The sequence below is a fragment of the Empidonax traillii genome, unplaced genomic scaffold (assembly GCF_003031625.1).
Source record: "Empidonax traillii isolate 1590-97213 ecotype Southwest subspecies unplaced genomic scaffold, ASM303162v1 scaffold201:size1909950, whole genome shotgun sequence".
In the NCBI taxonomy this organism is placed as follows: domain Eukaryota; kingdom Metazoa; phylum Chordata; class Aves; order Passeriformes; family Tyrannidae; genus Empidonax; species Empidonax traillii.
Genome location: NW_020955394.1, coordinates 1,831,076 through 1,847,261, shown reverse-complemented (window position 1 = coordinate 1,847,261; position 16,186 = coordinate 1,831,076). Strand labels below are relative to the sequence as shown.

The window sequence follows — 16,186 nt, the reverse complement described above, 5'->3', positions numbered from 1 at the left end:
TCGTTCAATTATTTGCCCTCTCATAGACTTTTTTATTCTCTATTTCATGCATGTAAGCTCATGCTTATTCTCACAAAAGCCACAGACCACATCTTTTACCATACTGAACCAAACAAAATTCATAGTTTAGCCATTTCCAGCACCTGCATTCCTCAGCAGTCTTCTAAAATATTTTAGATCATTTAGATTATCAGAGTGATGGGATTTATTGATTGGATTTCACTTCAGCGATGAGACTGCTAATATTTATTCTCCTTTCATGTATTAATTCATTGCATTTAAACAAGCCCTGACTTGAGGAAGTGATGCCCAAAGTCCAGTTGCTGGCTGGGGCAGGGCTCCCAGCGAGCACTCCCAGCAGAGGAGCCACGTGTGCCCAGGCAAAGGAATGACACAGCACATCAATGCATCCTCAAGTGAACTGTTATCTCTGATGGTGTGCAGCTCTGCTCATCTGTTTCTTTCCCAAAAGCCTTCCCTGGTGCCACTGCAGCAATTAGCCCCAGGTCTTGGAGAGCTGCTCAGCACACAAGGCAGTGGTGCTGCTCCACGAGCCCAGAGCAGCAGAAATACAGGATGCAGGACAGCCTGGAATCTGCAGGAGATGCATGATCCCAGGCAAACCAATTTCTGCACACAGCAAGGCAAAGAAACGGAGCTATTTAATTACTCCTATGCTGGGCAGGGCATGGTGTATTTTGCATGTAATTAGCATTTTTTGCTTTTACAAACTGGGGCTCTTTTGCCTTCAAACTCTGAAGTCTGAACAGAGAAATGCACAGAGCTGTTAGAAAAGAAAGCAAATATACCAACTTTTTAAAAATTAATTTCAAACTGTACCTGTAATTGTTCAGATACAGATTCACATTCTGACATTAGCTCTGGTATAACTTCACCCTGCTTTCGGAGCTCTTCCAGTTCCTTTGAAAGCATAAAAGAAAGAAATAATATAAGTGCAAGCTTCAATTTAAAACATAATGGAATTCTGAGATGATGAAATGGCTTTGCATATTTTATTGTATTCTGCACAGTATTTGGATGGAAAATAACCAAAATAACTTGTCTGCATTCCAAAATTGCTAATTTTCTACTCGAGCACATTTTTTCACTGAATTTTTTACTTTGCATTTCTAAAACAGACAAGACAATCCCATCTCTAGCATGAATGCCATTAATTATATTAATGAAATCTTAACCTAAACCACATACCTATGCAAAAGATATATTAAATAACAGAGAAATCTGAGGGGCTGTAATGCTATTAGCAATTTATAGACGGCAGCAAAGAGTAAATCACATGCACATTTTCAGTCATATATGACAGCAAATAAAAAGGCCAATGGCAATACCAGCTGCATATACAGAGGCATCATACAGAGCACAGCTGTAATGGGCTCTCCTCCAACTTGACTACATGAATACCACAAATGAACACCACCCATCTGGGTAATAGGGAAAGACTCAAAGAAAGGCTACACATTTTTGCAGAAAGATTGTTCAAGGAATCTGAAAAACACATTTGCAACTCCAAGAGAAACTCTGACTTGAAAAAGATCCTTCTCCAGAAACTGCCCATGTAGGTGATGGTCTCAAGAGTAAGTAGGGGTATATCCCTGGACTTGTGTAAAGCACAGATACCATCCCTCACAACATCCTTGTCTCTACATCAGAGAGACATGGATTTGATGGATGGATCATTTGGTGGGTAAGGAATCAGCTGGATGGCCACACTCAAGGAGCTGCAGTCAACAGCTTGATGTCCAGGTGGAGGCCAGTGATGAGTGGTGTTCCACAGGGTTCAGTATTGGGGTCAACACGTTTTTTACTCCAGATTTTTTGTGAACTGCACTGAAGAATTTAACTAATGTAACAGTAACTATATTCAGACAATGTCCCAGTTGCTGATATAGGGGAAAGAAAGGGTAACTTACCCTTTGTTTTGAGATATGAGCTCCTGTGCATATATATCTGTATCCACATAATGGCTGAGAGCTCACATCTCAAAATACAAATATATTACTACGATATATACACTTACTATATATATAACTACTCTACTATATACTTACTATATATAGTATAACACAGTGTATGTACATTTATATACACACTATATATGGTATGTGGCATGTGGCATATGTCATATGAGAGATATATATATAAATATTTCACTAGATATGTCTGTCCTGATTTCCATGTCTTTACGTTTCTCTCTCCTCATTTCCTACATGAAGAGGATATCAACAGCCTTCTTACACAGCAATGCCCATGAGCAGACTTCATGTGAGTTTGAATTCCAGACTATGAAAGGTTATTACTTATGGGTAGTTTAAACCTAATTGAGAACCTGCTAATGTAAGCATGAATTTTTAAAACAAGTTAGCATATTGTCAGTGTAAATGCAAGACAGACATGTAATATTCACAAGTCAATCTATTTTCTAGCTCATTTGGCACTGTAAAAATGTGAATCTTGAGGAAAACACTAGCAGAGAATAAGGGTTATGATACATGCTATTGCCACAGAAAGGTTGGGAAAAAAGAATTACATTTGCCTTTGAAATATAGGGCTGAAAAACATTACATTTATAACAGTGCATCAAAATCCATCTCCCTAAACTACTTCCTTGTGCCACCATAAGACCCCTTAAGAGCACTGCTTTTAAGAGAACCAGCAGAGATGTTGTAATGGCACATGGCAAACTTGACTGCAGCTGCTGACAGCTTTTTCTCTTCAGCCAGCACAAAGCACTAGATCACTGTAACAACGGGAAAAAAAGAAGATCCCATTTTTTTCCCCACTATTCAGGGGTTTCAAGCCATCATTGTAATCTTCCTTCAAAAAAATAAACACTATTTCAAAAATGACAAACTGGGGTACTCCAGATGAATCTGAATTTCTCACTCTTGGCATTAGTCCTGAGATTAGAGGGAGACCATAAAACAGCAAAGCTGAAGACTATGAGCCATCCAGAAAAAGAAACAGGACTTGTTACACAAATGCCAAGTTATTTTGTAAATGATGTCTTTTTAATGATAGTCCTAATAATCTACAGGAATTTTGAGCATGGGGACTGACAAACGAATCTGTTCTTAGCATATATCTGTCTGGCACTGGGCAACAAATTCCACCTCTCTGGCTCTTCTGCTGGGAGTACTGTTGTATACATAGAAGTATCATGTTTGTTAACCCCTGACAAATTAAAGTGTGCCATCACAGCACATAACACATCCTGAAACTGAGACAGAGGAACTCTATCAAACTGTTGCTAAGGAGCTGTACAAGGAAAACCCAGAAACAGGCAACACCCAGAAACACCACCCTGCTTATGGTTGTAGGTGAGCCACTCCATAAATCTACACACCAAGAGAGAAGCACACAGACCCACTCAAACATGAAAATGCCATTTCTGTGTTCAGGACACTCACCAACTCTTTGTCCTGAAGTTCTGTTTCCAGTTCTTGGAGACGTCTACTCAGTTGCGCGTTTCTTTCCTTCTCTTTATTTATTTCATTGCACTGTTCCTCCAGTTCTTCAATCTTTAAGAAATGTCAGACATTAGGTGAAATTTTTCAATTTTCTGAAAATCTGGGGCATGATGAAATGGGCATTGTATCTGTTTCCCAAATCCCAGCATTTGATTCACCAAATTATCACTTCTTTCCTTAAAAAGAGCCAATTTACACATCCACTAGGAAGCCCTGGGTCTGTATTTATTCTCTGTCACAGTCTCTCATATGAATACTCAGGAATGCACAAAACACTGAGCTCCTAAAATAAGTGGAACTGGGGATAAAATCTGCACTTCACTTCTATGAAACCAACACAAGACTACAAGGGATGGGTTTTCTTAACCCAACAAGGAGAAGAAATCTCTCCATCACTCCCAGCTTTGCCTCCTTGGGGGTTGCTTATTATTCTAGCTGGTGTACAAGGGAAGAACATCAAAACTTCACGGGAAGAATCAGTTCAGAGCAACGTGAGACACTTTGTTCTCTCGCCCAGGGACGTGCTTTGCTCTCTCCGTGCCTCCTCCTGCCAGCTCTGGACTCAGCTCCCAGGAGATGCACTTCCCACAGGCCAATGGGCCAGCTCATTAAAGTATGTACTTTAATTCTCAGCTTCGTGTTGCTTTGGGATTATAACTTCACTCATTTGAAGGTAGAGCAACATGCAAAACATTCTGACCTATTTAATAAAGGAGAAGGAACTTCCCAGGGCGCCGCAGTGGTGCAGTGTGAGTGTTGAGCAAGGAACCTACTTGGGGGAAAAGCTCCGAAAACCTCCCTCTGCAGAAAAAGATGGCACATTATACAGACAGCACTGCTGCAGTCTGGCTAGTCACTAGCATGATGACTTTGCAGCTGTAGCAAGGCAGTGTTTTAATAATGTCTTCATATCTTGTACTACTGGGATGTATCAGGTTTCATCAGTTAATTTTAATGAGAACAACTTTTGTCTGCAACAGTATAAGAAAGCAAATAACTACACTGCAAATTATGCCATTTTCTTATAATATACTGTTCCATTCCCTCACTTCTCCCTTGTCCACAAGAGACTGAATATAGGAACCCAAACAACGTAATGACTAATATTTTTTTTCTTAATGTGACATCAGTTACTGTGGCTCTGGTTTGATCTCTGCATTACCATGGTGCACGCTTAGAGCACATGCCAATAGGCAGTTGAGTATCTGCCTCAGGAAAAAGGTTGCTCCACATGGATTTTCAGTGCCAACAAACAACCCAAACTACCTCCAACACTGAAATACTACTTGCAGCCTACTGACACAAAAAAAGACATGAAATGTCTTCCTTCTTTGAAAGTAAACACTAAACAAAAAATATCCTCACCAGACTGATATGATCTGATCTCTAATTCAAATGTCCCAGTGATCCACCTAAGCAAGAAGGAAAAGGATGCAGCTTTTCCAAGACATTTAGGATTAATAGAGTGAAATTATCCCTGCAAGCAGTGCTCATGGAACCCAGGCTCTCCTGTGCCCAGGCTGGTGCCAGCCCCATGTGGAGCTGTTGCAGAAAACACAGTATTATCTGAGGGATGGTACCAATGACTACTCTAAACTAAGAATTCTTAAATTTAAACCTCTGAGTTGTTCTCTGTTGTAATCATTACTAACCCTCCATCTTAACACTACTGAGAAATATGCTCAATAATGTAGGGGGAAAGGCCTTAAACAATGCCTCTTGGCAGGTTTCTGGATGTGCCAGGTGTTAGCGCTGGAGGACTCAGCTCACAGCCCACAGTGCTGAGGAAATAACTCAAATACTCATTCCTCTGCATGCTGTAGGGTTTGGCTTCTAATACTGAGTGGTTCCCAGCTTGGTTTCCTATGAGTAACCAGGTCATAACCATGCCTTCTGCTCATTCATATCTATCAGTATTTCAGTAAGCTTAGAAAGGGATATGCAACAGTAAACCCACTTTTAAAACCTTTCTGGTTTATGATCCCATCCAGCAACGCCTGCTGATGCTAAGTCTCTCAAGGCAGTGAGCTTCATGTGATGGAGCAGCACCAGTCTTCCTGATGATCCCCAGTCCTTTGAACCTCCCTGCCTGCTGCATGCAGAGAGAAGCAGCTGCCTTAATTCCTCATCCACCTCCCTTTCAAAGAAAAAATCCACCTCCCAGCACACACAATGACAAAGCTGCAGAAATCCAAGAGAAAGAGCAATGGTAGGAGCAGCTAAGTGGAAGGGATAGTTCTCCTGTGGGTATGCTCCTTACCTTGCTCCTCAGCTGGTCGTTCTCTTCCTTGCAGGTTGAGAACTGCTTCTTCCAGTGCTCGATGCTGGCTGCAGATTCCTGCAGTGCTGTGGACAGCCGGGCGTTGCTCTCCCGCAGTGTCTGCAGCTCCGTCTCCCACTTCTTCACATTGGATGAACTGAGAAAAACAGGATGCCATGAGGGGGTTTCACCTTCTAATGCAGTAAATCATTATTCTTTACCTTGCCTGCACACTCATCCACCATGGTGTGTTGGCCATTACTTTGTTGCAATAAGATGAAGAACACTCAGATGTATGTAATTGCTTTTAGACATGGCAAGCCTAAGATGAATATAAGCCTTAATTTGACTGTCTCTGCCAAAACAAAGGGATCTACCAACTCCCACAGCAGTGACCTGTGTGTCTGGAAGAAAAGCCCTGCTGTCAGAGGAGGCTGCAGGGTCCAGCTGGGATCCCCACCATCTGCACACAGGGGTCACGGTCCCTGTCACCTCCCGAGCTGTGTGGCTGTGCCTGGCCTTGCCTCTGCTGCAGCACAGGCTGGGGACCTGGCACCCCTGCAATAAAGCCACTCTGCACATCTGCAGATGGTACAATAACATTCAGAATGGAGGATTTTAGGGCACTGACATGATCTATATTTGAATTTTTTATTTAATGCTGAGTCTTAACTATAAAAGTGTTACATAATGCTGCAGAATTAAACTACTCATTCCCCAAAGATTCAAGCTGCAGCACAGAGCACAAGATTAGAGGGTGAATGGGAAGAAGGCTTTGAAACTCCCTCTGTGCTAGTTGCTGCCTGCCTGTAGAGGTGTCTTCAGCAGGGGGAACAAGAAAACATTATGGTTTGAAATAGTTTATGCTATTAAAATGTCAATAAAGAGAGATGATGTACTTCAAATATAATATATGCCACCTTGGAATTGCTCACTGGGTAACGCTGCTTATGATGCTGCTTTATTTTTTGAATACCTTTTATAGAGCAGGTTGATCCTGTTAGATCCTTTCCATTCACAGATAAGTTCACGTGCACGAGGCAGACAAGGCAAGATCCCAGTAGAGGATTATTCTATTTTAATGTCATAACTTTGCATATTGCAACGCCTGTATTTTCACTACAGCTGCAAATTACTCTTCTCAGCATTTTCAAATTATTTATCAAAGCAAATAGCAAAAAAATGTGACTTCAAGGGGCTCTGTCCAGTTCAGAAACATCCCCCTAAGACTTCCAGGCAGCCTGATGAAAATACATTTCTCACTTCAACTTTTTATGGTTGAATTCATTCCCTTTTATGATTTTAAATATCCATATCTATTTTCATCAAAGTAAGTGTGGTAAACTCAAAGAGGAAGAAAGATTGCCTTCACATGTTAGCAGCAGCAATTGGTCCCCTATGGCTTTAATGTTATTTCTGTAGTTCTAAAACTTCATGAACAAAGATGGTTATAATAGTTGGTATCAGCAGAATAAAAGAGAGCTTATTTATTCACAAACTAGATCAGGAATAAATGAAATGGTAAATATCTCTCAACTGGATACCAGGAGGAACTTGCTAAAATCTGCTCATTCATCCATTCTGCTGCACCATTTTAATGTCAAATGTAATGCAATTACATTTGAATAATTTCTGTTAATATCATTAGCCACCAGATAATTACAGCACGCTATTCCAGTGCAATTTAGGTTCAAGGGAACTTCACCTTTGGGCTAGAGCAATTTTTAATTTATCATTCTCAGACTTGAGATGTGCCTCAGCAGGGCCACCATGTGATGCCTTCTCGTCGTCTGTGCCGTTCACACTAGAAGCTCGAGTGGAGGATGGTGTTTCACGTCCAGACTCCTGCAGCACAACACACAAACGAACACTGGGTGTCTCCTGCATCTCCTGCAAGACCACAACACCAATTTCTTTGCAATCTTGATCCCACACCACTTGGCTGAGACCTCGGCTCTCCTGGCAGAACAGTGGTAACACACACATACCCTTTTCATCTTGGCTGCAAAGCTGGTCTGTTTAAAAAGAATGAAAAAATTAGAATGATACACAAATGTACATTACAGTGTTCAAAAATTTTTAAAGGTTATTTTTTTCCCTGATAAGGCTTTTCTAGGGGTTGTTTGGGTTTCTTTTAAGATAATGAAACAATACAGTGCACCTGGAAGCATGCAAAGCCCAAACTGTCACACAAATCAACAAACAAACAAACAAACAAACAAATACTGCTCCTTTGAACAGATACTATTCACACAGTGCTTGGTGCTGATCACCAACAGAGAACAAAGTGAACTACAAAGACCATGACAAAAGTTTCTATAAAATAAGTATACAAAATCAGCCACTCAGGTCAATATTTGTGGACCCCACAAAGGAGGGCAGTTTCAAGACTTCAAAAGCATTCAGTATTTTTTTTCTGATCATAAGTCTGAATTCCTCTCTGATCAAAATCTGTCTAGCCTTCCTCCAAACACTGGCCCACGCCAAGAACACCTGCTGAGCAGGATTCACTCTCACTGAACGAAATGCACATGAAAATACAGTCAGTCACATAGAGAGACTGGGACAACACTCAACTCCTTCAATCTGTAAGAAACCAGACCTCCCTGGACACAGAGGCACTGGGTGATACAAGGTGTGCTGCCTAGAAAAGTGTATTGCACAGATATAAAACACAAGCTTCTTCCAGCCACTCACTAAAGCACTGCCTCTGTTCCCACAGCTTCCCATCAGCCACACCTATGCAGGGAAACACTGTGGCCACAAAGTCAGGCTCTCCACTGGCAAACCAAACACCTACAAAAGTGGATTAGACAGATGACAAAAAGAAGGATCTGGGTGAATCTCATTTACTGTCTGCTGAAGCACTACACTCACTTGCTTTCCAGTGACTCAAACTCTCGAACTATGGGTAACACTACAAATCAAAGGATGTATAGCTTCCCCTGTTATTAAAAAAGTTATAACAGTTCAAGAACTGCTGAAAAAAATTAGATATAATTGAAAGCAAAGGGCATAGAAGGATGAAAAACATTCCTCTGAAAATGCTAATGTCCAGCATCTGACAATTAACTTCAGCAATCTCCATTTTATAGACTTAAGGCTGGCTGCCAGAAGCTGGCACAGTTCATTAGGAATTTAACTTTAAATTATTTATCCTGTACGTGTATAGGTATTAAAGCTAAATTACAAACCTGGGAATGATTGCTTGAGGTCTCAATTTTTTCTTGAGATCTGTCTCTTGCTAGTTTGGCAGCCTCTTTTACTTCTTGGAACTTCTCTGCAAACTGGAAAAAGCATGAAAGATATTAACTTGATTTATCTATTAAATCATTGAGATTACTATCTCTATTTGGTTCATAGATCTTCAAAAGTGAGCAATTAATTTTATTAATTTAAATTTTTTGGAATGAAAAAGCATCTTAATTCTTTGGCAGGGAGGGTCTTTCAAAAGGAATGGGGGTGTTTCTAAAAGAGGGATACCTCTGTAGCTCTGGTTGACCACATTAAAATCCACACTCCTTTAGTGTCTCTTAGTTTATTTCCTGCCTGTTTCACTTGGTACTGATGGCCTATTAAAGATGAAAGTATAAAAGACATATGTTTGGATAAAAATATTATCAATGTCTCCCATTCCGAACAGCAAGTCAATTAAATTAAAGAATGCAAATAAGCTCATCTGCAGAATGCAAGCAAGGGATTATCAAGACACAGGAAAAATGAGAAGGTAGATTTGAATGCATGATGGAGTCCTATGAAAACACAGCTTTTCTGGTCTAATGTTCTTATTACTGGCAAAAATTAATGTAGAAGACTTCAGAGAAAGGCTTGAATGCTTCCTGTAAGAGGGTTATATCAAAATGGGGAAGGTGAGGGGAAGGAAAGATAAAGATGGAAAAGTACAAATCCCAACCTCTGCAAGTTGTTGTAGGACATCTCCTCCAAAGCCAGCCAGGCACTTTTGAAATACAATTATCATCACAGCCAGTCAGGGCTGCAGGGCTTCAAACACCCTAAACAGTGTTTAAAGTTTTAAAAGGAGGATTACAAAGATGGGAAAAAAAACAGGTGTAATACATAATTTATTTTTTAAATTAAGAGGTATCCAGTATAAGAATGGGTAACTTTGCCTTTCAGCTAAAGCAGCTTGGTCTCGCTTGCCTGTGTTCTGAGAAACCTGAAATGCTAGAAAGGTAGGACATATTAAAAGTAAAAATATAAATAGATGTATTATATTGCACAGTTTATGAATGAAAGGATTGCCATTATATCCTTGGATAATTCAGGATACTTATGAAACAACTATAAATAAAAGCATGAAAAAACACATCAAATTTTATAGTTGAGAATGGGAAGAATCATTACCCACTTACTAATCTTATCCTCTAATTTTTAGATGCACAGCATGTATTTGCTCTCTGTCAGTAAAATAATGGGACTGTAAAGACTGACAAAACAAATCTCCATTTGGTCTAAAAGAAATCTGGATTTATATGTGGAGGCACCAACGTTTCGTATAATACAGACAAATAGTAATTTCAAAAAAACCACACACATCAGTGTTAAATCCCATGGACGAGCACACTGCAAAGGCTGAGCGAAACTTTGGGTGTACTCTACGATCTGTGAGGATGCCTGTGAATGAAGATGGAGCTCTGGAATCCAGCTGTTTTCTTTACAACAGCTGACACTGCATATGCAAAGCTCTTGCGTGCTCTTGGGTGGCAGCAGTTGCCATCTGATGGCATGTGCAGTCGCTGCACACACAAACGACTTGATTACCTTTGTAGCACTTTACAGATCGTTAAGAACAAGCACATTACATTTGTGCCTTAAGTGGTTTAACTCCAGCTTTACACAAAATGTATCTCCTGCTGTGACAAAACAGCTATAACCAGCTGATTGTTTCTAAAATATTATATCAATAGTAAGTTCTATATATGGGTTTCTTCAAAATAGTATTAGTCTGGTTTGAGTCTGTCTTTTATAATAAATCTCTCTCTCTTTTACAATAAATCTTTTGATCTGATGTATGAAAAATTTATGGGGGTTCTTCATGGGACAATATGAAATGTGAAAAGACAAAAAGAATTGGGAATGATCTATCAAATTTTATTTTTGCAGCTATCTTCATAAAGCACACAGGAGACTGCTGTGAAAAATTACATGAGCTGAGATGAAAAGGGCATTTTTCTGCATTTCCATAATAAAAAATTGTATATGAACGAGCAAAGTAATCTTCAATACTAAACCAATTATAATCTCATTGAATAATAGACTTCAATCATGTCTGAAACACCAACAGAAGTATTTAACACATTTGCTTTTAGAAACAAGTACAAATAACTGATTTTTTTAAACTATCTTAGTAACAGATCTTTGGCTTTAAGCATCAAAATATTACCCTTCCTTCTTATTGTTGTTAAAGACATAAAGATGGCTGTAACAGAAACGGAGGTGAAAGACTGACTCTTGGTTTTGGTTACCTCTCATGCTTGGAAACAGTCAGCCCATACAGAGTTTTGATGCAGTTTCTTAGCTAATTAATACCTGCTCGATTTTCCAACAGTCCATTTTTGAAAGCTACAGAGGATCACTCGCCTTGTTATGAAAATAAAGCCTTTCACTTGATAACTCTCCTGAGTGCAGCAAGGCAGTGGTGACAGCCCCCACTTGTGCAGCACTACCAAATCTAATTTTTACAGGAGCCCAGCAGGCGTTTCTGGAGCCTCCCACATCCCGAGGCTGTTGGAGAGTGTCGGCACAAGCCACAGGGTCTAATCACTGTCAGAAACCAGAGAGCTGCTTTTTCCCTAACAACTGATTTTTTCTGTCCCAAACATAAATAATTGACAAATAATTGGTACTGCAAAATCACGTTCCACCTCCAAGATCTAAGTGGACTTTGAGCTATCAAACCATTGCAACAAAAAGGAATGCTTTTAAAATGTGAAATTCCTAGTTAAAAGGTGAAAGAGTCTTCTGTTCAGTAAATGAAAGCTTGCTAAGTGTGGTCACGAAGGGCAACGAAAGTATAAATACACAAAATCAACTCAAAAATTCACCATGGCCAGTGAAATTTAATGGGGACTCAAGGATGCTACTGTGCATGGCACAGCTTATTTAAAGGCTGTTAAAATCCGTAGCCAGCTTGTCACAAGGTGAAATATATATCTATTCAAATAGACCTCCTTAGCATTTTGTACATTAAAAAGCATGATTTTGTACGTGTAAATTTTAGGGTCCTGATCTGGCATTATATTTTATGTCTCCTACTGGCAAATTGCACCAGTGCTGAATGAAACAGCTGCTCCCACCCAAAGCAGGCTCATAAATATTTCATCTCCCTCCTGGCTTTCAGAAGGCTGGGTGACCTGACGTCCCCGTTGGGGAGCACTGCTGTGCCATGACCCACAACACACACCCTTCTCCCCTGGTTTTCTCTAGATAAGCCCTCAGCAGGGGTAGATTGACAAAGAACAAGACTATTTACCCCAGAAAGTGGCCAGTAATTTGCTCTATGCGAGCCAGTGTGTCTGATGCTGGAGCAGGAGCTGCACTGTGTGCTGGAGGCAGGGGCAGGCTCTGCCCCGAGCTTGCTTCCCTGCAGCACAGTGACCTCCCCCCCACCACCACCATAATGTGCGTGTGTGCATGCAAATAAAGTCCAGTGCTTCCCAGGTGCTGGATGCAGCTGTTTTATGATGTGCAAAGCCTGGGTTTGCTGGGTTTCTCACCTGTATAAATCTTTGTCCCTGTGACCTTGACTAACTGCAGCTTCTCTGATAACGTCTCCCTCCCTGAACGACTTCCTTAACCACTTCAGGTGCAAAATACAGCACTACCTTTAGAGCACCAGCCCTGCCTTTTCACACCCAGACACCCCGTTAATTTCTTTTGATTCCTGTTTCTGTTTGGCTGTAGCAATGCTTGAATAATGTCTTGAGATCCTTCTGAGGCACAAAGTAGGAAGGGGGAAAAGGAGGGTCAGTAAGTTCTGCAAGAGGGGGAAACGACCCCAAATAGGACATCAACTTTAAGCCCTGGGATTCTCCCAATCAATGTGAATGGTAATTAGGTTACTGGGTCACGGAATGCAGTTTTCATTAATGGCTCATGTTTAATTTGAACTGCTTTTCCCTATAGGTATGGATTAATGCTTTAAGTATCTCAAGAGAAGCAAGGCATTAGAATGAGGCATTATTTCTTATTAGGCCAAGTAATATACTTAAAAATGCAGGCATTTTTAGGCATGCTAACCTCTTCTCCTGTCTCATTATTATTCATTGTTTTCTGCAGATATTTTTCAGCTTTATTTATTTATATTTATTTTAAGCCAGGGCTATTGATCTCTGGTTTAGTGGAGTTTTAGTGTGTCCTTCCAATTCCTGACTAAGCACTTCAATTATTTCCCGTAAAACAGGCAAGCTTTAATTTATATCTTTTATAAGAGTATAACGATATTAACATAAAATGAAACTTGATTTTACTATTCCCAATACACTTATACATCTGTAATCTTGCCACCAGTTCTGATCTTTCTTACTAATGGTTCGATAATTAAACAAGAAGCATGGACGATAAGGAGTACCTTTATCCTATTGCTTTGCATGGTAGTAATAAATCAGATTTTCTTGTTTTTTCCCACTTAGGTAACTGTCAGAGTTTTGGGCTTTCTGTTGTTTTGGGTTTTGTTTTGTTTTGGCTTGTTTTGGCATTTGTGTTTTTTTTTTTTTTTTTTTTTTTTTTTTTTTTTTTTTTTTTTTTTTTTTTTTTTTTTTTTTTTTTTTTTTTTTTTTTTTTTTTTTTTTTTTTTTTTTTTTTTTTTTTTTTTTTTTTTTTTTTAAAGATCATCTCAAGCTGTTTTCAGAAGCTCTCCCCTTAAGCTCCCTCTCAACATTCTGACCAGAAGAAGTCTTTCTGCTGATTTAGAAAGCTTTTCAAGCAAGTAGTAGGCTATATTATGGGCAGTGGGCTCTTCAGCAGATCATGCAGTGCAAATAGATGTGCAAAATGACCTGGACAGAAACACAGCTGGTGCTGAGGCCCCTGTGCCCATACAACATGTTTTTCACATTGGCTCTCCTCTGGACACATGGACACTGAAGAGCTGCTTTCTGATACCAGCAATACAGTTCTTCTAAGGATGTGTTTGAAGAGTTTTGGAGAACATGGCAAAACCTCTCCGATTAGGGTGCAAGGATCTCCAAATGTACCTTGTGCCTTACTGTATTATAAACCTCTCTTGTCCTGATCCAGACTCAGCATCACCAGCCCCACAGTTCACGGTGCAGGTTTAGCTCCAGCCCGCACTCAGGTACCGTGCGGTCACGTGTCACGTGTAATTTCAGTAATCCAGGATTAAAAATTACTATCCAGTGGTGCTAATCCTTTCATTCAGTGTCCAAAGGTTGCACTGGATCATGCTTATCTCTAACTCAAAGCAAACTATTCCCCTAGGTCCACTTTAATCCTCCCATATTCCCACACTACTTATTAACTCCTATGAACACCTCTTTGTCCCAGCAGTGGAGAATATGCACAGGTGAAATGAGCAGTCCTCTACACCTGGGTAAGCTTCATAAAACGTAACCATCACCGGCATCTCATTTTAAACAGGCTTTGCATGTGATCAGTGGTGCCACGGCCCCTTTGTGGACATCCTAAGTACAAAAATAATTTAACACGAAAAGCAAAATATGCTTTCCTTTAAGAAATACTTGAAAAAAAAAAAAAAAAGCAGTTCTCTAGACATTGCAAAAATTCAGTAAGACAGACTAACTAAAATAAATTCCTACAACAATTCACTTGATGGAAAAGTCATTCTATCACAATGTTCTGCCTTTGCTGATTTAGACACAAAAGAAACATCTTGTTCTCATGATCCTTTTCTTAGGAGAGGACAGCAACATGAGAGACTGTGTGCCATGCCCAAGGACACAGTGTTAAGTTACCTTACAAAGCCCAGTGCCAAATAACATGTTTCAGGTGTCAACTATGTGTTAGGTAAGTAGGGCTTTTTACTAGATGAACAAACAATCATCTCAGCTGCCTCATAAGCACCTGTCAAGACCACTAATCCACTGACAGAGGATGTATTTCAAACTGCTGGCTATTCATAGCAAGAGGCAGCTCTAGACTTTACAAGCCTGCTGTAGTGGCCAGTCCCTGGTCCAGGGAAGTGTTTCATTAATACCAAACTCACGGCCAGGGGTTTTGTATTAATGCAGAGGCAGCTTTGTCAGCAAGCCTGGCATGAGCCCTTCCTGGCTACTCATCCCCTGCCACTGCCACCACCCACAGACAGTGGGTAATTATAGCAGAGGAGCAACTTGCTCTGCTGAAGAGGACTTGCAGAAACACCCAGGTCAGCAGATGGGTTTAGGCCACTCTTCACTAATAAGAAACGAGACAGCAGAAATTCAGTGAGCCCTGGTACCTTTGTCAGCTGCTGCTCTGAGGGAAAGCCAAGCCCAAACACAGTGTTGGCTCTGCTGTCTGCCCACTGCCCGAACTTCTGCGACGTCTTAGTGAAGGTCATGTTGGGTGTGATCGTGCTGTTTATGATCACCTGTTCAAAAACAGAGCAAAAAAGAATGAAAAAGTAGAAGTCACATCAGAAATATATATCCTAGCAACAATATCATCCGAAGCAATTAGCAGTCTAAACTGGGAAATTGCTGTGTTCAGAGGATTTTTTCCCAAAACAAACCAGTTTTTACCTTGTCTTAGTTCATGCAGGAATTCTGATGTTTTGTCTTTTTTATCGAAGAACTATCATGGTCCTGCAGTTAAACAGGCTGCAGGAACATCACTGAACTCAAAGCAACAGCAGGGTCAGGAGCTATAAAATTACCCTGGCAGAAATGCAGATGCAAAATGCTCTTTTTTCAGCATTAGGAAGGCACATGTATACTCCCCATCCCACCCCATCTGAGGTGCCCAAGGCCTCCAAGCAGGGCATCCACCAGCAACACCTGACCTCAGATCTGAAGGGCAGAGAGGTATTTCTACATTTCTCCATTTGTTCTCAGGCCTTAACAAGCAGGATGCCAGAGATATGTTAGAAGTTAAAACAAACAAACAACAAAAAGCAAGACAAGGAGAAGCTGATAGCCTAACAGTGAGTTTAACTTGGAAAGAGGGTGCAGTGCATCACCAGCAATGCACATACAGTATCAAACTTGGGCCTCAGAACAAATATTTTGCCCCTTTACACGTTAACTAATATCTGCTTCAGCAGCAGCAACCTTGAAAGCAACAGTGGTCCTTGTAATTAAATAGCCAAAAAGAGGAAGGCTGGTGGATGAGGTCTCCAAGGAACTTAGTGGAACAACTATAAAATGTAATCTTGCAAAAAGGAATGAGATATATGTCAGTTCATTACCAGAAATCTTAACTTTATTTTCAAGATACATCATTATATGAGTCTAGAGAC

The 16,186-nt window shown here is 40.3% G+C and overlaps 1 protein-coding gene across 3 annotated transcripts in view; it reads right to left on the bottom strand.

Moving 5' to 3' along the window:
* Window positions 1–16,186, bottom strand: part of HOMER2 (homer scaffold protein 2) — a 57,307-nt gene that overhangs the window by 1,792 nt on the left and 39,329 nt on the right. The window contains exons 3-9 of one of the 3 annotated variants that reach the window (XM_027887016.1): window positions 15,188–15,319; window positions 8,943–9,035; window positions 7,737–7,763; window positions 7,454–7,638; window positions 5,749–5,905; window positions 3,429–3,539; window positions 841–921 (exon numbers count right to left, since the gene is read on the bottom strand). In XM_027887016.1, coding sequence (XP_027742817.1) covers window positions 841–921; window positions 3,429–3,539; window positions 5,749–5,905; window positions 7,454–7,638; window positions 7,737–7,763; window positions 8,943–9,035; window positions 15,188–15,319 — 786 coding nt within the window. The remainder of the gene's footprint in view (window positions 1–840; window positions 922–3,428; window positions 3,540–5,748; window positions 5,906–7,453; window positions 7,639–7,736; window positions 7,764–8,942; window positions 9,036–15,187; window positions 15,320–16,186) is intronic. The other 2 variants (XM_027887017.1, XM_027887018.1) reach the window with 2 other exon arrangements.